The sequence below is a fragment of the Oncorhynchus keta genome, chromosome 10 (genome assembly GCF_023373465.1).
Source record: "Oncorhynchus keta strain PuntledgeMale-10-30-2019 chromosome 10, Oket_V2, whole genome shotgun sequence".
NCBI lineage: Eukaryota > Metazoa > Chordata > Actinopteri > Salmoniformes > Salmonidae > Oncorhynchus > Oncorhynchus keta.
In genome coordinates, this window is record NC_068430.1 from 28,794,578 (window position 1) to 28,815,930 (window position 21,353).

General features: G+C 42.3%; 3 protein-coding genes and 1 pseudogene across 5 annotated transcripts in view; 2 read left to right on the forward strand and 2 right to left on the reverse strand.

The window, feature by feature from the left end:
• Positions 1–2,400: 2,400 nt before the first annotated feature.
• LOC118389471 (arylacetamide deacetylase-like 3) lies at positions 2,401–4,685 on the forward strand (annotated as a pseudogene).
• A 293-nt stretch (positions 4,686–4,978) lies between these two features.
• On the forward strand, positions 4,979–8,318 carry cfap107 (cilia and flagella associated protein 107). Of its 2 annotated transcripts, none has more exons than XM_035777605.2 (4): positions 4,979–5,219; positions 5,826–5,940; positions 6,152–6,326; positions 6,706–8,318. In XM_035777605.2, exons 1-4 carry the CDS (start codon positions 5,173–5,175, stop codon positions 6,984–6,986), a joined length of 618 nt encoding a protein of 205 aa, XP_035633498.1. In that variant the 5' UTR covers positions 4,979–5,172; the 3' UTR covers positions 6,987–8,318. The 2 variants fall into 2 exon arrangements, with proteins under 2 accessions (XP_035633498.1, XP_035633497.1); XM_035777604.2 differs by having other exon boundaries at positions 5,830–5,940.
• Positions 8,319–8,444: 126 nt separating this feature from the next.
• Positions 8,445–11,457, reverse strand: klhdc7a (kelch domain containing 7A). The gene has a single exon (XM_035777603.2). The coding sequence runs from the start codon at positions 11,328–11,330 to the stop codon at positions 8,973–8,975; it is 2,358 nt and encodes a 785-aa protein (XP_035633496.1). The 5' UTR covers positions 11,331–11,457; the 3' UTR covers positions 8,445–8,972.
• A 7,609-nt stretch (positions 11,458–19,066) lies between these two features.
• The window catches only part of LOC118388483 (immunoglobulin superfamily member 21-like), a 277,169-nt gene continuing 274,882 nt past the window's right edge, over positions 19,067–21,353 (reverse strand). For both annotated transcript variants that reach the window (XM_035777607.2, XM_035777606.2), the window contains exon 10: positions 19,067–20,461. In XM_035777607.2, coding sequence (XP_035633500.1) covers positions 20,379–20,461 — 83 coding nt within the window. In that variant the 3' untranslated portion in view covers positions 19,067–20,378. The remainder of the gene's footprint in view (positions 20,462–21,353) is intronic.

The window sequence follows — 21,353 nt, forward strand, 5'->3', positions numbered from 1 at the left end:
AGTCCTAGAACACAGCTCCAGTTGCTGTCATTTTCTTGCACATTTCACAGAATTACAAATCACAAGGCATTGAAATAAGATATATATACAGTACTAGTCAAAAGTGTGGACACGCCTACTCATTCAAGTTTTTATTTTTACTATTTTCTACATTGTAGAATAATAGTAATGACATCTAAACTATGAAATGACACAAATGGAATCATGAGGTAACAGAAACCGTGTTAAACAAATCAAAATATGTTTTATATTATGAGGTAGTGTCACGGCCGTTGAATGAAGAGGACCAAGGTGCAGCGTGGTGAGCGTACATATTCCTTTATTTATATGACGCCAACAATAAACAATCCAAAAACAACCGTGAAGCTAAAGGCAATAGTGCCAACAAACAAAGACAACTACCCACAAAGACAGGTGGGAAAAGGGCTGCCTAAGTATGGTTTCAAATCAGAGACAACGATAGACAGCTGTCCCTGATTGAGAACCATACCTGGCCAAAACAAAGAAATACAAAACATGGAAAAATGAACATAGAATGCCCACCCAAATCACACCCTGACCAAACCAAAATAGAAACATAAAAAGCTCTCTAAGGTCAGAGCGTGACAGGTAGTCTGGAATGCATTTCAATTAACAGGTGTGCCTTGTTAAAAGTTCATTTGTGGAACTTACTTCCTTCTTAATGCGTTTGAACCAATCAGTTGTGTTGTGACATGGTAGGGGTGCTCAAATAAATGCTTCACAGCATTCAAGTAACAGACACATCTCAACATCAACTGTTCAGAGGAGACTGCGTGAATCAGGCCTTCATGGTCAAATTTCTGCAAAGAAACCACTACTAAAGAACACCAATAAGAATCAGAGACTTGCTTGGGCCAAGAAACATGAGCAATGGACATTAGACCAGTGGAAATCTATCCTTTGGTCTGATTAATCCAAATTTTAGATTTTTGATTCCATTTACAATTAGAATTCAAGGCACACTTAATCAACATGGCTACCACAGCATTCTGCAGCGATACGCCATCCCATACCAAACACACCTCCAGGCGGTGTAAGGGCTATTTGGCCAGTAAGCCGACCTCAACCCAATTGAGATGGTTTCGGATGAATTGGACCACAGAGTGAAGGAATAACAGCCAACAAGTGCTCAGCACATGTGGGAACTCCTTCAAGACTGTTGGAAAAGCATTCCTCGTGAAGCTGGTTGAGAGAATATGCAAAGCTGTCATCAAGGCAAAGGGTGGCTACTTTGAAGAACATAAAATCTACATCTTTAAAACTTTTTGGGTTACTACTTTATTCCATATGTGTTTTATCCTTGTTTTGATGTCTTCACTATTATTCTACAGTGTAGAAAATAGTAAAAACAAAGAAAATCGCTTGAACTGAAGACGTGTGTCCAAACTTTTGACTGGTACTGTATATATTTTATATTTAATTATGAATTATAATGAACATCAATTGTTTTGTAAACAACAACACATTTATATGTTTTCAATTCCAAATACCATGCATTTTGTTGCCACTTGTTTAGACTAGGGAACATGGTCTGCTATCACTCAAGCCATCACTGCCATCTACAGATGAACAGTGAAAGTTCAGATCCTCTGCTTCACAATAAATGTGAAAGCAGTTTTCATTTTTTACAGGACATTAAAAATGTATTCATTTCTATCCTGTGTTTATACAAATTAAGAGACTGTATATTCATAAAAATAGCTCATTGTGAAATATGTGTTATATGTATCTAATTGCTTGAGTCCATAAAATACATGGAATAAAATAATGAATGTCGCTTTGTTACTGCCACTCAAAGTCACTTAGATAGAACAAGGTCAGAGCAGGGTGTACACAAAGATGTAGGAGGGGCAAATAAAACCAAAGCAGCTGGATAAAACATGCATACCTAATGACTTAGCTATTTCTACTGTAGCCTACCTGGGATCACACTAGAAGCACCATGGACATCATCACTGCAATTTTAATAATTGGCTTTGCTGCCTTGATTTCAGCCTGGTAATTGGTCTACTGTGTTCTGAGCTGATGAATTCAGACATTCCTCAAGGGGTTGCAAATCGAGGGAAACTACATGTAGTTCATGGCATGTTTGTTGGCATAGCAATTGTGGTGTGTATCTATCTATGGAATTGTTAGTGCTTATTATTTGATGTTTTCTGCAGTCAAATCACGTTCAAGTCTCTGAAAAAATAATTTATTTAACGTATTCCTTGGTGAAAAGAAAAACATCCTCATACTTGAATACTATTAAAAAGAGAACTCGGCTCTTTTAAAATATGTTTGTCCTTTCAATGTACACTAACCACTGATAAACTTCAATGGTGTTGATAAGAGAACAATAAATGACAAAAAGTCAAAGTCATTGTTCGGGTAAGGACACTCAAGCAGAGTTTTCACAGTACTGTGCTGTAGTCCACCTTCTGGTAAAACCTTAACTGTGTCACTGGTTATCCATTATGTTGTTGCATTCATCGTTGCTTAGCAAGCAACAAGAAAAGCAAAGCTATGTTGTGGCAATTGGAAAATATTTCACTTCACAATGGTTCATGTTAACCTTATATCTAAGTTCGTCTGTCATCAGGTCAGGTTCCCCGGGTGGTTCAGAAGACGGTTCCTGGAGACCAGTTCCCCCTATACTACATGTGACGGAACTCACCTTCTCTGAGGTGCCAGTCAGAGTGTATGAGCCCACAGCTGGCTCACTGGGCCTGAGGAAGGGCCTGGTGTATATCAATGGTGGAGGATGGGCTTTAGGTTATTTAAAAAATATATATATATTTCACCTTTATTTAACCAGGTAGGCTAGTTGAGAACCATTTCTCATTTGCAACTGCGACCTGGCCAAGATAAAGCATAGCAGTGTGAACAGACAACAACACAGAATTACACATGGAGTAAACAATAAACAAGTCAATAACATAGTAGAAAAAAATAATCTATATACTGTACATTGTGTGCAAAAGGCATGAGGAGGTAGGCAATAAATAGGCCATAGGAGTGAATAATTACAATTTAGCAGATTAACACTGGAGTGATAAATGATCAGATGGTCATGTATAGGTAGAGATAGTGGTGTGCAAAAGAGCAGAAAAGTAAATAAAATAAAAACAGTATGGGGATGAGGTAGGTAAATTGGGTGGGCTATATACCGATTGACTATGTACAGCTGCAGCGATCGGTTAGCTGCTCAGATAGCAAATGTTTAAAGTTGGTGAGGGAGATAAAAGTCTCCAACTTGTGAGATTTTTGCAATTCGTTCCAATCACAGGCAGCAGAGAACTGGAAGGAAAGGCGGCCAAATTAGGTTTTGGCTTTAGGGATGATCAGTGAGATACACCTGCTGGAGCGTGTGCTACAGGTGGGTGTTGCCATCGTGACCAGTGAACTGAGATAAGGAGGAGCTTTACCTAGCATAGACTTGTAGATGACCTAAGAAAAAACTGATGTCTAGATAATGTTGCTTATTTATCTTACAATAGGGGCCTGCTTATATAAAAAAAGAAAAGCTTCATTCTCTGTTTACTCTAGTCTAACACTAATGTTCTGTTTCTTGTGATCAAATACTGCAGATGAGGTCTGCAGGCACATTGCCAAAGAGGCTGAAACCACAGTGGTTTCTGTTGGGTAACTTTTACTTTCTGACTCACTGACTCAAAATGTGCTTCCAAAGCAGATCAATACAGTAAAAAGGGCTGTGAAGTTGTCAAAGACATGTTGCTCCTTTTTCTACCCTCTTTAGATACCGTTTTATCCCTGAACATCAGTATCCCACTCAGCTGGATGACTGAGACTGCAATGTGTCACTTCCTGTCTGTGGCAGAGGCAGAGTTCGGGGTGGACCCAGGAAGAGTGGCAGTCGGGGGTGATAGTGCTGGGGTAAATCTGGCAGCCATACTGTGACAGCGTCTGGCCAAGAGAAAGAATGGACATCTGCTGTTTCCCTGTGCCCAGGTCCTCATCTACCCAGTTTTGCAGATGGCAGATTTCAACCTTCCTTCATACCAGCAGAATCATGCTGTGCCCATATTGTTCTGTGGCCGGATGGCATTCTACTTCCTGCAGTATCTCAACGGGGACACATCAGTGTGCCAGGTTGTGCTGGAGGGGAACCACATCCCTGCTGAGATGAGGATGGCCTTCAAGGAGTGGTTCTCCCCAGAACACCTCCCTCCTGAGTGTAGGGTGCGGTGCCACCGCCAGCATGTACACTCAGCGTTGATTACAACAGAGAGGTGTACCACAAAATCAAAGACCGTCTGGATCCGGTGTCCCCGCTCCTGGAGGATGACACTGTTATTCGTCTGACCCCACCGGCCTTTATCCTGACCTGTGTGTACGACATGCTGAAGGATGTTGGGATCCTGTACAGGAAGTGGCTGCTGGACCTGGAACTGGTAGTCACATGGCATCACATGCCAGACCGCTTCCTTAGACTAATGGAATAAAAAAATAGGCTGGTTAACTTTCCCATCTGCAACATGGGCTGTAGATAGAACTTTAAACTACGTAAAAACGCTTTGAGAGACACTAAACTGATCAAATCGATGTTAATGTTTGGTGTTTGGATTAAAATTATATAGGGATTATTTCGAGATTAGATTTTTCATGTTCCTGGCAAGTGACTTTGCTCTGTTTACAGGCAAAGCTAATGAACTCCTACACAACTTAGAACATGTTTTACTCTTATTTTAACCTGTTATTAAGTCATTCATTTTAATTTATACAGAAAGATGTATCCTATTATGTTAATTATGATTTAAATGAAGACGTGTATTGCATGTATGAGCTATATGCTAACAGAATTCTCTGACATTCAAAAATACAGCACCATTCTAAAGTACTGCAAGTGTTATCACAATGCAGGTCATTTGCCTTCAGTTTGCCTCCACTACTGTTCCACTATTCTGTTTCAGTCACAGAATGTTTGCTGTATCCATAGCAACCGAGCTTCCTCTTTCTATGTCACAATGAGAGCAGGTGAAATGCACCATCATCCCGTTCTGTTTGATCTAACTATGCTCTAATATTAGGAATAAACCAGCTCTTAATCGGATGTATGTGACACCATGTGCAGTACCACATACAGTATGGGAAATCAGGAAAAGAGTTACGATAAATGGACCCAACCTGGCTGGAGAATAGAGCAGAAGTATGCAAACAATGTTCTTATTGGCAACTGGGTGGAAGATAAGTTTCAGGTATGGTTTTTAATCATTTATTTAGGGATTTTCAATGAATTGCTGTTGCTATCATGCATTGCCTGTGATGAATGTTGCCAATTCATCAAATAATGCAACATTTGGCAAGAGTCATCAAAAGTCATTATTAAGAGTTTTAATTACAGCAAAGCGTGGGTGCAGCAGCCTTTTCTTTCGATCCAAATGAGATTCTCACAAGAAAAACCTGCACTGAGTGTGAGAATGTGCTGTACCTCCTGCTTTCTGTAGCCAAAGATCTTCAACAAACTAGTTCAATGGCTGGTTTCCAATGGTTCTGCTGCTTCTCTGTCGGTTTGCAAATCTATACAAAAATAATTAGAGGGCTTCAGTTAAGCTACATCAGCACAGACTCCCAGTGTGAGAGACTCAAGAGGCAGTCTAATTGCATTGACGCCAGGCAGGGCCGCGGGCTGCTGCTTCAGGATCTGACTAGAGGGATGTCTTTAGAAATACTGTACAACAGCATGGATCGATGGTGAAGTGTGAGCTTTGCTGAGCTCATGCTTAAGTGGCTGAGCAATCCCTCCTCTCCTCCTCTCACCCCCTCCTCCTCCTCTTCCTGTCTATTTACCCTGTCTGTCCAAGACAGTTCACTCGAGAGTGTAAGACAGCCAACAGCACCAACCGTGCAGACTACCAGCCACAGTGGGACCACCGGCCAGACGTCATCCTCAGACGAGAGGCGCTGCGGAAAGCTGAGGTCAGTCTTACACAGCAGGATCATGATATCATTAGCATTAGCAAAATGCCATTCAAGTTAGGCCTAAAAGTCTGTTAGAACAAAATCTAAACCTAGATTATTCGTATCCCCAGAGGTAATGCGCTAATCAATCAAAGAAACAGTGTGCAATCTGCCATTGTTTTTAAAGCAATGGATGGCCAGTAGAATAGTGGGTTGCGTTGCGTTCCAGGGCCTTCCTGCTAAGCTGCTTCTCTCCCACCATGGCACGCTGCCCTCCCATTACCTGGTCACCCTCTATGATGAGATGTATGGGCGCCAGGGCACCTCCACCCTGCCTCCGTTGCGTTCCTGGCATCCAGACAGGCTGGCGTGGACGCCAGAGAAGTCTGACCACCCAAGCTTGGGTAAGAAAGGAAGTCAACATTAGAATAACCCCTTTCTAAAGCATTGGTTCCACCAAGTTTTGAGTGCAAAACCCATACGGAACAGAGCACCTTGGTTTGACAAACCCACTTGTATATGGTAAAAAATCATCGCACAGTATGTTTGAATTCTAAAAAGCTTGTATTTACTTGACTGTGGCACAGAAAAATCTCAGCTGTAATTACAAACTAGTCTCAAGTAAAGAAAAACCGTGAAGAACAAAGATGCAGTGTTCAACAATTAAAGTTCAGGCAGAATAAATGGCCTTGGATTGTTCCAAATCTGTCACAGATATAATTAATGACTGCAGCACTGTAACAGCTGAGCCCTCTCTCTCTCTCCCTCCCTTCTCCCTTCCAGCACCTCCAACTAACTTTGGCCTGGTGGAGTCTAGACAGGTCCGTCTGGACCAGCAGCAGTCCCCCCTCCCTGCGCTGAGTGTGTATAGGTCAGCGTACCAGAAGTACCCACTCAGTGCTTTCTGCCAGCCCCGCTTCGCCAGTGTGCCACGAGGCCACTCCAGTAAGCTCCATCCTGCCAATCGAATCAACAAGGACATGGATCTGAAACAACGGCCCTGCAGACAGGTCCCAGACAACTCAGTCTCCGCCAGCATCCTCCCTCCCCTGTCTGTTGTGTAGACACAGAGCTCGGGCCCTGAGATGGCGCCTCACACGCTGTTTCGATACTCCGTGCTCCAAGGCATGAAAAATTAAATGAAGCAGAACATATGGGATATCAAAATATGTATAAAATTAAACAGGAGTCTCATTATAATCTCTTGAAATCTAGGCTGTGTGTGTGTGTGTGTGTGTGTGTGTGTGTGTGTGTGTGTGTGTGTGTGTGTGTGTGTGTGTGTGTGTGTGTGTGTGTGTGTGTGTGTGTGTGTGTGTGTGTGTGTGTGTGTGTGTGTGTGTAGGAAGGAAGGAGTGACCGCAAAACACATCTGAACATTTAGGATAATCACATGCTAATTATTTTCCTTGCACTTAATATTTTCAATTTACTGTTTCGCTATTTGCCGTTCTTGTCTATTAATGTTTTGTATTATGTCATGTTTCATGTTTTGTGTAGACACAGGAAGAGTAGCTGCTGCCTTCGCAACAGCTAATGGGGATACTAATAAAATACCAAAATACCAAATACCCTAGCCTAGATGCTTTGGAAATCAAAGAGAGTGTTGATGTCAGAGCTGACCTGGGTGTCCATATCAGGAGCAATGAGTGATGCAAGGCAAACTCTGAGGGGGCCTGTCTAACTCCCATTCCATTAGGTGTTTAATTACAGGGAATCAAAGTGTTTAATTAGGAGGAATAAAATATGCTTATGTGTTTGATCGTCAACCATCTGTGTCTCTATTCTCCTGCTGCCTCAGCTAGTGCAGCCCTCTCCCCGCCTCTCCGTTACTCATTTCAATACTCAAGTTGATTATTGTGTGAGTCAGAAAATGTGGGTAGATCATGTGTTATCAATTACTCGTTTGTATGTTTGGTTAGTTAAACCACATGATGGCGCTATAGCGACATGTCACACAATGGAATCCCAGACAAGGGTGTCGTGCCACTCAATTATTCTTAGTCAATGATTGCTCTTTGTGAGACAACTCGATTTGAATGAAAAAACTATTAGACATTTAAACATTCATTCAAACATGTATATTGTTGATGTAATTATGCAACACATCAATTAACCACCACATCTATCATCCTACAAATTCATTGATTTACTCTACAGTCAGACACGACACATCACACAGCAGAGCTCTGTTTGTTAAATTGTTGATGACTTATAATTGAAAATCACTCACTGTCTGGAAGGAAAACATATTTCATTTAAATCATGATTCAACAACATGACTTAAATGCCAACACAATGCTGAACTGCTTTCATTTTTTTTTTTTTTTTGCATATTTCTTTCTTCTGCTGATTAATATTGTACAAATGTAACAATAAATATTTGTTTATAAAATCAAGAGTACTTTCATCACAGTCATTCATTATGTTGGTGCATTAATAACTTCTAATATCAACAATGTTGAAAACAACAGCAGAAGAAAACAGGCGAATACTATACTCCAATCTTAGAAGAGATTCAAAAGTAGCATTGACTTTTGTTTATTGAAGCTCACATACAGTACATTATGCTCTGTCACAACCTTCTACATCATGTCATATTTACAGACCAACTGTGGATAATTGTATTGAGTCCAGTCCTGTGTGAGTAATGTTTGTACCCTACACAGATGCCCACTGTGATGGATTATTATCATATCAACCCAGTACTTCAAAGCATTATGGTTGAGTGAATTAACTTAAGACTTGTTTATTAATTATTTTTATATTTACATGATTTAGAAGTAACCCGGTAGTGCAAGGAAGGAGGGAAATGAAAAGAACAAGCAGCAAAAACATGGAGTTTCTATGGCAGTACACCCTGAATAAATCTAAACAAGCAGTAGTCTAATTACCATTAATGGCGTTAATATTTTACTTTCATTGCCTCTGATTAAGACAGCTGTGCTTCCCAGTAGGACACTCTCAGCTATGAAAATGGCCTGGGTGCATAAAAACACGAGATACTCCCTCACTGCTCTGTCCTTGTCTGTGCTGAGGAGAATCATTCCTGGTCACACACTGGTCTGGAGAGCTTTCTTATCAGGAAGTGAGAGTACAAAGGGGAAAAGGATGCCCTTAGCTGCAGTGAGGACACTCAAATCATCCGCTACGAAGCTCGGAGAGATCTCATCAGCCAGGAACCTCATGGTGAACTGGTGGCATATGCAGTAGATGGTGTCGTCCACAACAACACACTGAAAGGCAGGGCAGTGGGCGAGGCGTTTGGTGCAGCATTCATACCATAGTCGTGCCACGGTGTGGTAGCGGTACACACTGATGCCTAGCTGTGGGTTGACATCAAATCGATACAGAAAGTTTCCTACTCCCACTATCTCGGTGGTCCTCATTTTGCTTCCCGTTATTGCGCTTTTCCTCCACACATTGGTTTTTGGGTTGTAGCGCAACAGTGTGTATCTCAGTGTTCCCCCTAGAACAAAGAGTTCCCCATTACACACCGTGACATGATGGGCCACAGCAAATGTATCATTGGGCAGTGGGGCCACAAAAGTCCATCTGTCAGAGCGGGGGTCATAGCGCTCTACGGTAGACAAACACTCCCCTCCGATGGCATAGATGCAGCCCTGCAGGGCTGCCAGTTTGCAGTGGGGCCTGGACTCATTCATAGGACTGATCTCTTTCCAAATGGACGTTACAGGGTTGTAGCAGAACACTCTCTTGGAAGGTTTCATCTCTCTGTCTGCGCCCTGCTGGCAGCCCCCCATTGCTACAAATAAGTAGTTGTCCATAGTGCACACGGCACAGCCTTTGGAGATGACTTCCTGCGGGATGGGACACAATCGGTGCCAGCTGTCTATATAATCATCATAGCAGTAGAGACCACTGGATGGCTTGTTGGTGGCTCGCTGCTCTGTTTTTGTCCCTTGAGGACTACTCCCCACCCAGTCCTGAGGGACCATGTTGGCTGCCACTAAGAACTGCCTTCCTCTCATGCGCTGTTTCTGAATCTCATCCCGCTCGCCTGCTCTCAGCATCCCATACAGACCTGGGTCCCTGAGGACCTGGAGGTAGTTGTCAGACATCACTCTGAGGGCTGCCTGCTGCAGAGGGGCCTGCCCATGCTTCTTAGACTGCTCCAGCACCTCCATGCAGTTGCCCAAATCAAGTTTGGCCTTTAAGCTCTCCAACTCTGAGCTGCCCATGTTTTCTTGAGGCAGATTTACAAATCTAGCCCCAGCTATGGTTTCTAGGCTGGGCCTCTCCCATGCACTGGGGCCCCTGGTGTCTGTTGTGGGACTGAGGGGACTGACAGGGCTGGGATCCCCTGATGAATAGGCCTGAGAGTGGGGCCTCAGCTGGGTCGAGGCTCTGGGTATCAGAGAGGTGATCAGGAGTTCTGAATGTTCAGCCGCTGTGAGGTAGCTCTCCTTGCGTATGAGACCCGGCTTGATGGGAGATGTGGGCTCCGGACTAACTGGGGAGAACGGCCTCTCACCAGGACTCTGTGGCAAAACCAGATCACGCATGATGATGGGGCTTAGGGACGAGGGAGGCTCAGTGAGGCTGCTGCCACGGCTTCCAAATTTCACAGACTGTGAGTCCAGTGAATTCCCCTCAAACTGACCCAATATGGAGTCTGTGATGGAGTGCGAGGAAGATTCCACAAAGTATTCATAGATCTTTCCCCGCACAATGCTCTGGTCCCCAGGTCCTTCCATCACAAGGTTGGCATCCTCCACTGTGATCTCTGCCTTGGAGAGAAAGCTGGAGTAGGCCCCCTGAAGCCCCATGTCCTGCCGCAGCTCTCTGCCGACACCCAGCCCCACACTGCCCTCCAGCCTCTGCAGAAAGCAAGGGGATCGACGGCCTGATGGGCTGGCCAGCCCACTGTCATTAGGATCAGGGAGTTTCAAGATGGATCCAAACATACAATTATTGGTCTTAATCTCAGCCTCCTCAACAAACACGGGGAAATCTTCCTCCAACTCCAAGCTGTTGTCCTCCTCTACATTCGATTCCTCCTGCAATGCAGCCATTTCCTTAGTGTTTGTTAACTTGCCTGCTTCTTCAATCTGGGTCACTTTTCCTTCCCCTGTCCCTGTATTGGTCTTGTCAGGTGTCAGGTCATCACTCTGTGAGTGGCCAGGCTGTTTGTCCCCATCACTCCTTGTGTCATGTTTGGCTGTGGTTGGAGCTCGCAGTTCCATCTTGCAGTTCAGACAGGTTCCAATGGGTGCTTCAGTGGGCCTGTCTGGAGGAGGCCTCACATAGAGCTGGGGTTTAGCTGCTGTACCCCTGGAGCTGTAGAATCTGTAAGCCCAGGAGATGAGCAGAACAGCGGCCACGGAACACGTCAGCTTCCCCAGCAGTTGCATGTCGAACTGGACACCCAGCAGATCTGCTATGGGCATGACTAAACGGAGGAGTTGCCAAGGTGAACAACCTTTTTGTCTGGGTATTTATTTTCAGTGCATCTTAGCCAATGGTAGCTGGTAACCTACAGGCTGTAGAGGTCTGATGACTGTGTCTGTTCTCTCTCTTCTCTCTGGACAACTTGTAAACTGATACCAACACTATTTGCATCTCTCGCTGCTGGGGCGGGGCAGCGGTCACATTACACCTGCAACAGGTGATCATGTTTGCTCTGGCCTTCACTATGTCGTAGAGAACAGTCATACTTAGATAGTTCCAGTGTACATATTTACATTTGTTGTCTCATCACAAGATGAGTTGATCATGTTGTTTACTGAGTGGTTTAATTAAGTGTTTGAACAATTTGGAAACTATATCATCACAAGGTTAAACACAGATTCAGACTATAGTGCTGTTGAGCCTAATGTTTACATGACTGTATTTGGAGGAGTTGCCTGGATCATATGTCTCTATTTCAGACCTATGTCAACAAGAAAATAATGATCCAGTTCAAACACATGACAGGCTGCTGTCTGCTGAAGACGTGGTTTGACTAAGGCGTGGGAAAGGCTGATTGGTCACATTTAAGGACATCATGACCAGGATACAGTTGTTTGCACAGACAAAACTAAAGATGAAATATCTTTCACTATACAACACACTATAAAACACATTGGTTTTGGCTCAGCTACAACAGGAAAAGAGGCCAGGGATCATGTTCTTATAGAAATTAACTATACATTTAAGCACAGACTTCTAAAAACAATGACTGGGTAAGTACATTTCTATCACACACCGTACTGTAAGACAGAGCCTCAATGCCAAAAAGGAATGTTGACTGTATGAATCTGACAATATCATCCATATTTATAGACTGCGTTGACATACAATACATACATCTCTGTCACGCCTGAGTCCTGTCACTCAGTCACTGCAGTTAAGCTGTCAAATTGTAATTTGTGTTGCCGATAACGACACGCTTGACCGAGGCCAGGGTCATAACAAAGAGCTGGGCCGGCAGCGATGCGATGATCTCAGGGAGGTGTGTCCTGCAGGGAGCAATTTGACCGGTGTCCTCTGTGACATAGACACTATTTGGCCATCTGATAGCATAGGCTCCAGAAGCCCATAAAGGGATCTGGATTCAGCCGGCGTGGTTAGTCGTGAATAATTCACTGGTGTCACACAAAGGCAGCTCATTCTCCTCACTGCCTCCGCCATCTCAGGTGTACCATTCAGGAGCATTGCAGAACAAAATGATTGCCAGCATGTGCAGTGTTGTATGGAGACACTTTCACCTCTTCTCCTCCTGTGAAATGATATTGTGATAAGATATGGACAGGAAATGGGAAATGTAAACAGTTTAAACAGCCATAACTATATAAGGTGAACCATATAACCGTAAGGGTTCTTTTTGGAGGATAGGTGGAGTGTGTAATAGATTAAGATAAGGTAGGATGAGGGGAAAGTGAACTTGATAGCTATACATGACTATCAGAGGGCGTAATTACCATAAGGCCATTCTGATGACAAGTTTAGCACTGACGTGTGAAAAGATAAAGCAATTGATGTGTATATGTGTATTTTGTTATGTACATGTGAAAAATATATATTGCATACATTACAAGCATGATTACATCGATTTCCTCTGTTGGCCATCAGATATGCATGCCCTACAAATATCCGGAACACGACACAAACACAATAGAGCCAGAATGTGTGCTTTTATTTGGTCCACTATCTCTTTTATCATAGATGGGCCTTCAATGAACATCCACATACAGTGCATTCTGAAATTATTCAGACCCTTCCCTTTTTCCACATTTTGTTATGTTACAGCCTTATTCTAAAAATGGATGAAATAAAAAAAATCTTTATCAATCTACCCACTATACCCCATAATGACAAAGCAGAAACAGGTTTTTAGACATTTTTGAAAATGTATAAAAAAACACATTATTTACATAAGTATTCAGACCCTTTGCTATGAGACTTGAAATTGAGCTCAGGTGCATCCTGTTTCCATTAATCATCCTTGAGATGTTTCTACAACTTGATTGGAGTCCACCTATGGTAAATGCAATTGATTGGACATGATTTGAAATAGCACACACCTGTCTATATAAGGTCCAACAGTTTACACTGCATGTCAGAGCAAAAACCAAGGGTACCAAAACATTGCTGCAGCAAGAAAACAGTGATTCTTAAATGGAAGAAGTTTGGAACCACCAAAACTCTTTCTAGAGCTGCCCTGCAAAACAGAGCTATCGGGGGAGAAGGGCCTTGGTCAAGGAGGTGACCAAGAACCAGATGGTCAGTCTAACAAAGCTCCAGAGTTCCTCTGTGGAAATGGGAGAACCTTCCAGAAGGACAACCATCTCTGCAACACTCTACCAATCAGACCTTTATGGTAGAGTGGCCACTCCTCAGCCACTCCTCAGTAAAAGGCACAACAACCTAATTGGAGTTTGCCAAAAGGCACTCTCAGACCATGAGAAACAAGATTCTTTGGTCTGATGAAACCAAGATTGAACACTTTGGCCTGAATGCCAAGTGTCACGTCTGAAGGAAACCTGGCACCATCACTATGGTGAAGCATGGTGGTGGCAGCATCATACTGTGGGGATGTTTGTCAGTGGCAGGGACTGGGAGACTAGTCAAGATCGAGAGAATGATGAACGAAGCAAACTACAGAGAGATCCTTGATGAAAACCTGCTCCAGAGCACCCAGGACCTCTGACTGGGGAAAAGGTTCACCTTCCAACAGGACAACAACCCTAAACACATAGCCAAGACAACTCAGGAGTGGCTTCGGGACAAGTCACTGAATGTCCTTGAGTGGCCCAGCCAGAGCAAAGACTTGAACCCGATTAACATCTCTGGAGAGACCTGAAAATAGCTGTGTAGTGACGCTCACCTTCCAACCTGACATAGCTTGAGAGGATCTGCAGAGAAGAATGGGAGAAACTCCCCAAAAACAGGTGTGGCAAGCTTGTAGCATCATACCCAAGAAGATTCGAGGCTGTAATTGTTGCCAAAGGTGCTTCAACAAAGTACTGAGTAAAGGGTTTTGGATACCTATGTAAATGTGGTATTTACATTTTGTTTATTTTATTACATTTGCAAACATTTCTAAAAACCTGTTTTTGCTTTGTCATTATTGGATATTGTGTGTACGTTAATGGGTGAAACCCCCCCGATTTAATCTATTTTAGAATAAGGCAGTAACGTAACAAAATGTGGAAAAGGTCAAGGGGTCTGAATACATTCCGAATGCACTGTACATACAGTGCCTTGCGAAAGTATTCGACCCCCTTGAACTTTGCGACCTTTTGCCGCATTTCAGGCTTCAAACATAAAGATATAAAACTGTATTTTTTTGTGAAGAATCAACAACAAGTGGGACACAATCATGAAGTGGAACAACATTTATTGGATATTTCAAACTTTTTAACAAATCAAAAACTGAAAAATTGGGCGTGCAAAATTATTCAGCCCCCTTAAGTTAATACTATGTAGCACCACCTTTTGCTGCGATTACAGCTGTAAGTCACTTGGGGTATGTCTCTATCAGTTTTGCACATCGAGAGACTGAAATTTTATCCCATTCCTCTTTGCAAAACAGCTCGAGCTCAGTGAGGTTGGATGGAGAGCATTTGTGAACAGCAGATTTCAGTTCTTTCCACAGATTCTCAATTGGATTCAGGTCTGGACTTTGACTTGGCCATTCTAACACCCGGATATGTTTATTTTTGAACCATTCCATTGTAGATTTTGCTTTATGTTTTGGATCATTTTCTTGTTGGAAGACAAATCTCCGTCCCAGTTTCAGGTCTTTTGCAGACTCCATCAGGTTTCTTCCAGAATGGTCCTGTATTTGGCTCCATACATCTTCCCATCAATTTTAACCATCTTCCCTGTCCCTGCTGAAGAAAAGCAGGCCCAAACCATGATGCTGCCGCCACCATGTTTGACAGTGGGGATGGTGTGTTCAGGGTGATGAGCTGTGTTGCTTTTACGCCAAACATAACGTTTTGCATTGTTGCCAAAAAGTTCAATTTTGGTTTCATCTGACCAGAGCACCGTCTTCCACATGTTTGGTGTGTCTCCCAGGTGGCTTGTGGCAAACTTTAAACAACACTTTTTATGGATATCTTTAAGAAATGGCTTTCTTCTTGCCACTCTTACATAAAGGCCAGATTTGTGCAATATACGACTGATTGTTGTCCTATGGACAGAGTCTCCCACCTCAGCTATAGATCTCTGCAGTTCATCCAGAGTGATCATGGGCCTCTTGGCTGCATGTCTGATCAGTCTTCTCCTTGTATGAGCTGAAAGTTTAGAGGGACGGCCAGGTCTTGGTAGATTTGCAGTGGTCTGATACTCCTTCCATTTCAATATTATCGCTTGCACAGTGCTCCTTGGGATGTTTAAAGCTTGGGAAATCTTTTTGTATCCAAATCTGGCTTTAAACTTCTTCACAACAGTATCTCGGACCTGCCTGGTGTGTTCCTTGTTCTTCATGATGCTCTCTGCGCTTTTAACGGACCTCTGAGACTATCACAGTGCAGGTGCATTTATACGGAGACTTGATTACACACAGGTGGATTGTATTTATCATCATTAGTCATTTGGGTCAACATTGGATCATTCAGAGATCCTCACTGAACTTCTGGAGAGAGTTTGCTGCACTGAAAGTAAAGGGGCTGAATAATTTTGCACGCCCAATTTTTCAGTTTTTGATTTGTTAAAAAAGTTTGAAATATCCAATAAATGTCGTTCCACTTCATGATTGTGTCCCACTTGTTGTTGATTCTTCACAAAAAAATACAGTTTTATATCTTTATGTTTGAAGCCTGAAATGTGGCAAAAGGTCGCAAAGTTCAAGGGGGCAGAATACTTTCACAAGGGTTTCACTGTGTGTTTGTGGGTGATTGTTCCTGTCTCTGTCTTTGCACCAGATAGGACTGTTTTGAGTTTTCACATTTCTTGTTTTTTGTAGTCAGTTGTTCATGTGTACCTTAACGTATTAAAAAGAACCATGGACAATTACCACGCCGCGTATTGGTCCTCTGATCCGTTTCGCCTCTCCTCTTCGGAAGAAGAGGAGAAAATTCATTACACACTGTATGTACCATTTGTAAGTTAGAGACTGGATACATCATTTCCTCAGGTGGACTCTAAAAAACATGATCAGGAAAACAAATTAGTATATCCTGAACTCACAGACTTTATCATTTTGTAAACAAAGTAATGATGTGCATTTTACTTAGACAGTAAAATTATAGACAATATACACATTTCCTAATGCATTCATCATAGCTTTTGGAGCTGTTTTCTAAAAAAGAACAAGAAAAGTATGACGTGCCTCTTGAATCCAAATACACAATACTGAAAAGATAGTTACAATTTATCATTCATATCCTCCCCTCATACTGTTCCCTAGCTACTCAGCACTCATCTCTAAAACAATTGAATGTGCATTGTACTCAAGGGCGGACTGGGACAAGAATTGGTCTCTGGCATTTTATCCACACAAGCCCTCATATCTGTGCTCTCCGCCAATTTTATTGAGCGAAAAAAAATGAATAAAAAGATCTGGAAGTAATTTTTGTTGTTGTAGTTGTTTCATTTTTTAAGGTTACAAACACATTTTATTGTCTTAACCATTACTAGTGACTAAATGACAGCTTAAGTTTGAAATTCTTGGTAGTCTTGGATGCTAGTCAGGGAGAAGATACAAGAGAGAGGGGTGGTGCGGATGTAACATTGGTAAGGCTAAGCTGGAATAGTCAATGAACATTTTGAAAAAACATATCTTACTACATTCCTATTAAAGTGAGATGAGAACATTATGGTTAATATAGCTATTATGTGATCCATTTTTAGTCTGATTAATATTATAAGGCAAAATATTGGCAAAATACTCATGGTTCATTTTCTTAAATATCAAACCTATAACCTTATTTATTGAATCAACACAAACATGAAATGATGGATTATATTACATGTGTTGCAAATAATAAACATGCACTTCTCGCCTGCCGTTACTTCCATCCCAAGCCTGTGTTTCCTCAGCCCCACCGGTAGGTACAAAAGTACATTTGCGATAATTCAGTTTTCGACTTATTTCGTTTTAACTCAATTAACCTAGAGATGAAATGACACTTTCTAATGGTAGAGGACATATATACGTTTGTCATAAAATATGGTGGCCCTAGCTCTATCAATTTCTGAGTAAATAGGAAAGAAAAGAAAGTGTTACTTCCGTCCCGGTTCTCCATGCTGAAACATAACATTGGACATTACAGTACAGTGTTTCTCAACCATACCTACAGAAATCTGATACCATCCTCGCTTCGACAGGAAAAAAGGGGACATAACTTCCAAAGCAGTGTTTTTGTTATAGAATCAGATCCCATTTTTCTCTCTAGTGCATGGGGGAGAGGAGAGTGGCTCGCTCATCACAGCAGCAGGCCCCAGCAAAACAAGCACAGCGGCAGAGCAGACAGTTTCATTACAGGAATTATGAGAATAATGAACTTTACTGTTTGACCAAATTATGGTTTTCGCCGCCCCAAAAAATAGGAAGTTCTGAGTGAGGTGAAAATGTAGAATTTGCTATTTCTAAATTTATAGGCACCCTTATATTTTTATATGATCCATGATCTTGCCTGTCTTAACTGATGACAGAGTTGGAGCATGTCTCTTTGCTGACGTCACGTTTGACTTTAAATGTTGCGTGACCTCAGCTTAGCCTATCACAAAACCGGGGCCGGCCATTGCCAACTGATCAGTCAAAGGCTCACTATAGATGAGTATAACAGAGAAATTGCGCAAACATCTTAAAAATAAATCTTAACAGACCCATGGGCCTACCTTCCGTGTGACTTTTTATTGTTTTATTTATATATAAAAAATATTTCTGTGTGTAAAATTCAACCAGACCACCCATTTGCCAGAATTGCCAGATGGCCAATCCGCCCCTGATTGTAATTTAGCAAGGTGAGACGACCCCATCCTCATAAGGATGGCTCTATCCGTTCTATTAAGCCCTAAAAATCTCCCCTCTTACCTCTCTGCTGGTTTAAGCCTTAATCCTTTAATACACGGTGTATCTAGAATAGTTTAAATTGCAATTCTCCAGAATTTCTGACGCAGGATTCTTTTGCAGTAATCAAACCCCTCACAGTGTGACAGTGGAGCGTAGACAGACATACTGAGCAGTAGAAAGGGGTTAATGGCAATGTCAGAATGCTGTATATTCCAACCTAATTATTTCCAGAAACTGGAGTCTTTCAGACAAGGCCAAGACAGATTTGAAAAGTTGTGAAGGGCAGCTAAATCGTGTGTTAATCGGCAGCTTTAGTATAGATATTCTGTAAAGAAAAGATGGCGAAAAGGGATATTCTGGAGGTAAAAACATCTGGAAGGATCATCAAATATTCCAGCCAAATTCATCCATATACACTTAACCATGACCTCCAAGTAGAGTAACTAACGGTTACTGTAACCGTTACTGTATACATTAGATTCCTCATTATTCTGGGATGGGATTATTATAACGGTTTTGTATGTATATTGACATCCTGTTATCCAAGATGTGATTAAGTAGGCCTTTAGAAGTAAGAATGAATTAGGTAGGTTTATCTATCTTCCATGGTAAAGACAAGAAGGTAGTTTACTGCATGTCATTTTAAACACAGTTAGGTTGTAGAAGTAAAGTCAAACCAAATGATTTGATAATCTCTCCATTTTAATACAGGTGATATGAAACAAATGCAACAACCCTGTTTACACTCTGCGTCGGGTGAGCATCTTCCTGGAATGGTGGATAACATGACCCTACTAGTAGATGTCAGGGGGAAGAGTTACATATTGTACACAACGCAGGTCACTTAAGATAGTATGCAACAAGTAAATAACTGGATTACAGGCCAGTGACAATGAGATGTTGAGCACTGCAACACACGAAAAGGAGAAAGAATTGTCAAACGTCACATGCACCACAACCCCGAACGGCGGACATAATGTAAGATACTGTACTTGCATTGTTTTCTCTATCCTCATTTAAAGACGATTCTGTCCTGACAGCCTATAGGATTATCTCTGGAAACAGCAAGAAAGGATGAGAAAATAGAAAACAAAGGCTGTGAGCTGCTGCAAACCCTCACAACTCTTCATCAACCATTCCTCACCTGAACCCATAAAACCTCTGATTATCTTCAATATTTACGCGGATGTACACAAAATACACTCAAAAAGAAGATCATCCATTTTCTCTTTGCGTTTAGTCCTATTGCACATTCCAAGCCATCCGGAAAAAAACAACAACCGATTAGCAATAAAAAACAATGTTCTCATTGAGTATTTAGTTTCCAGTTGTTCATCTGTAGTTTAAAGATTGGGTACAGCACAGCCCAGTGAATGGGACAATTGGGTGGGGTCAATGTGGTGGGCCTGCCAACACCGGTCGGTTAATGTCTCTCTCCACAGTCAACTCCTGCAATGTTTGAACATATCAAAACAAACCCAAATGCTTTTTTCCCCCTTTTTTAGCAACTGATTTTTATTGATCAACAGGCAGAGGTGGGACAATAAACAAAAAAGAAGGTGTGGGGAAGGGGTATACTGGAGGTGGTTATTCTCATGTTCAGTACGTTATGCTGTTTTCTTTATATTATAATCTTGGTTATCATTTCATTACAAAAACAGAGTGGAGGGCCATCGGCCATCGGGTGGTGGCACTGGTTCCTGAAAGACTGACGCATGGAGGGCCTGTTGGATGACTGGAAAAGGCTTGCAGGACTGTGTGTGTGGTGTGGGTGTGTGTTGGAGGGGCTTGGGATATGTTTGTGTGTGTGTGTGTGTGTGTGTGTGTGTGTGTGTGTGTGTGTGTGTGTGTGTGTGTGTGTGTGTGTGTGTGTGTGTGTGTGTGTGTGTGTGTGTGTGTGTGTGTGTGTGTGTGTGTGTGTGTGTGTGTGTGTGTGTGTGTGTGTGTGTGTGTGTGTGTGTGTGTGTGCATTGTGTGTGTTGGCTGGAAGGTTTCACGTCAGTTCCACAGTCACTGTGAGGACCAGGGCCAGCACCATCCATATAGGTCCAAGCACATCCACGCGAGGGGTTCCATCTGCAAGGGCCAGAGGAAGACATAGTCAGATCACTATTTATAATATCCAATCACTAGACACACACAAACTAAACTAAATCTAAATAATTAAGACAAAGCAGACTTGAATTTCAATTAAAACATTGATATTTGTTTTCACCCTCTATGCCATAATGTTAAACTAAATTAAACCAAATCATGTACTGACAGGGCAGATTTGGTCCGATGTTATTCCCTGGTAATGGCTTTCAATACAAGGACAATTGGCAATTCTGTCTCTTTGCTTTTATGGCAGCTTAACCCATTCTCCACTAAAAATGATATTGCTGCTAGAACTACACTTGAAATAGCCTCATGTTCTCCAGTTGTTTAAGTAGGATTGCAGTAAAAACAACTACTATGGCCACTGCCTTCACTCCTTCCCTTGTGTCTCTATCCCTCAGTTAATTTCCATTATCATCAATATTCTAAAACATTTGTTAGGACAGCCAGAGCATTGGAGCTCTGACAGAGATGGAAGAGGAGCTTGGTTTGTTGCTCTGCTGTAGCCCCTGTTCTGACTGACTGATAGGGTGATCTTCCCACACACTCAGGGGGAGGAGTGGGCCGATCAGCCACTGAGCGTTCAGACATGTGTGCAGCGACCTCTCGGGCCATGTTCTACACCGATTTGACTTGCATGCGAGTCATGTCTGTGCCTCGCTTCCACGTTGACCTGATTCTGTCCTTGCTGTGGCACACCTGCCCCTGTGCTTGCCGGATCATTTGCATATTCAAATATACATCCGTAAGATACGGCAAGCAGAGCAGCAGAAAGAGACTGAGAGAGAACACTCATATACCTATGGGCTTCCTCTGATAATCCCTTATCTTTACATATGATAATCTGAGGTGCTGCAAATGAGGCCTCACA

Bases quoted from the DNA above. Each gene is read 5' to 3' on its own strand.
- cfap107 (XM_035777604.2), top strand. From the start codon at position 5,088: ATGTGCAGTACCACATACAGTATGGGAAATCAGGAAAAGAGTTACGAT. The intron at 5,220-5,829 runs GTATGGTTTTTA...TGTCCAAGACAG, and splicing joins GGGTGGAAGATAAGTTTCAG to TTCACTCGAGAGTGTAAGAC. The intron at 5,941-6,151 runs GTCAGTCTTACA...GTTGCGTTCCAG, and splicing joins AGGCGCTGCGGAAAGCTGAG to GGCCTTCCTGCTAAGCTGCT.
- klhdc7a (XM_035777603.2), bottom strand. From the start codon at position 11,330: ATGCCCATAGCAGATCTGCTGGGTGTCCAGTTCGACATGCAACTGCTG.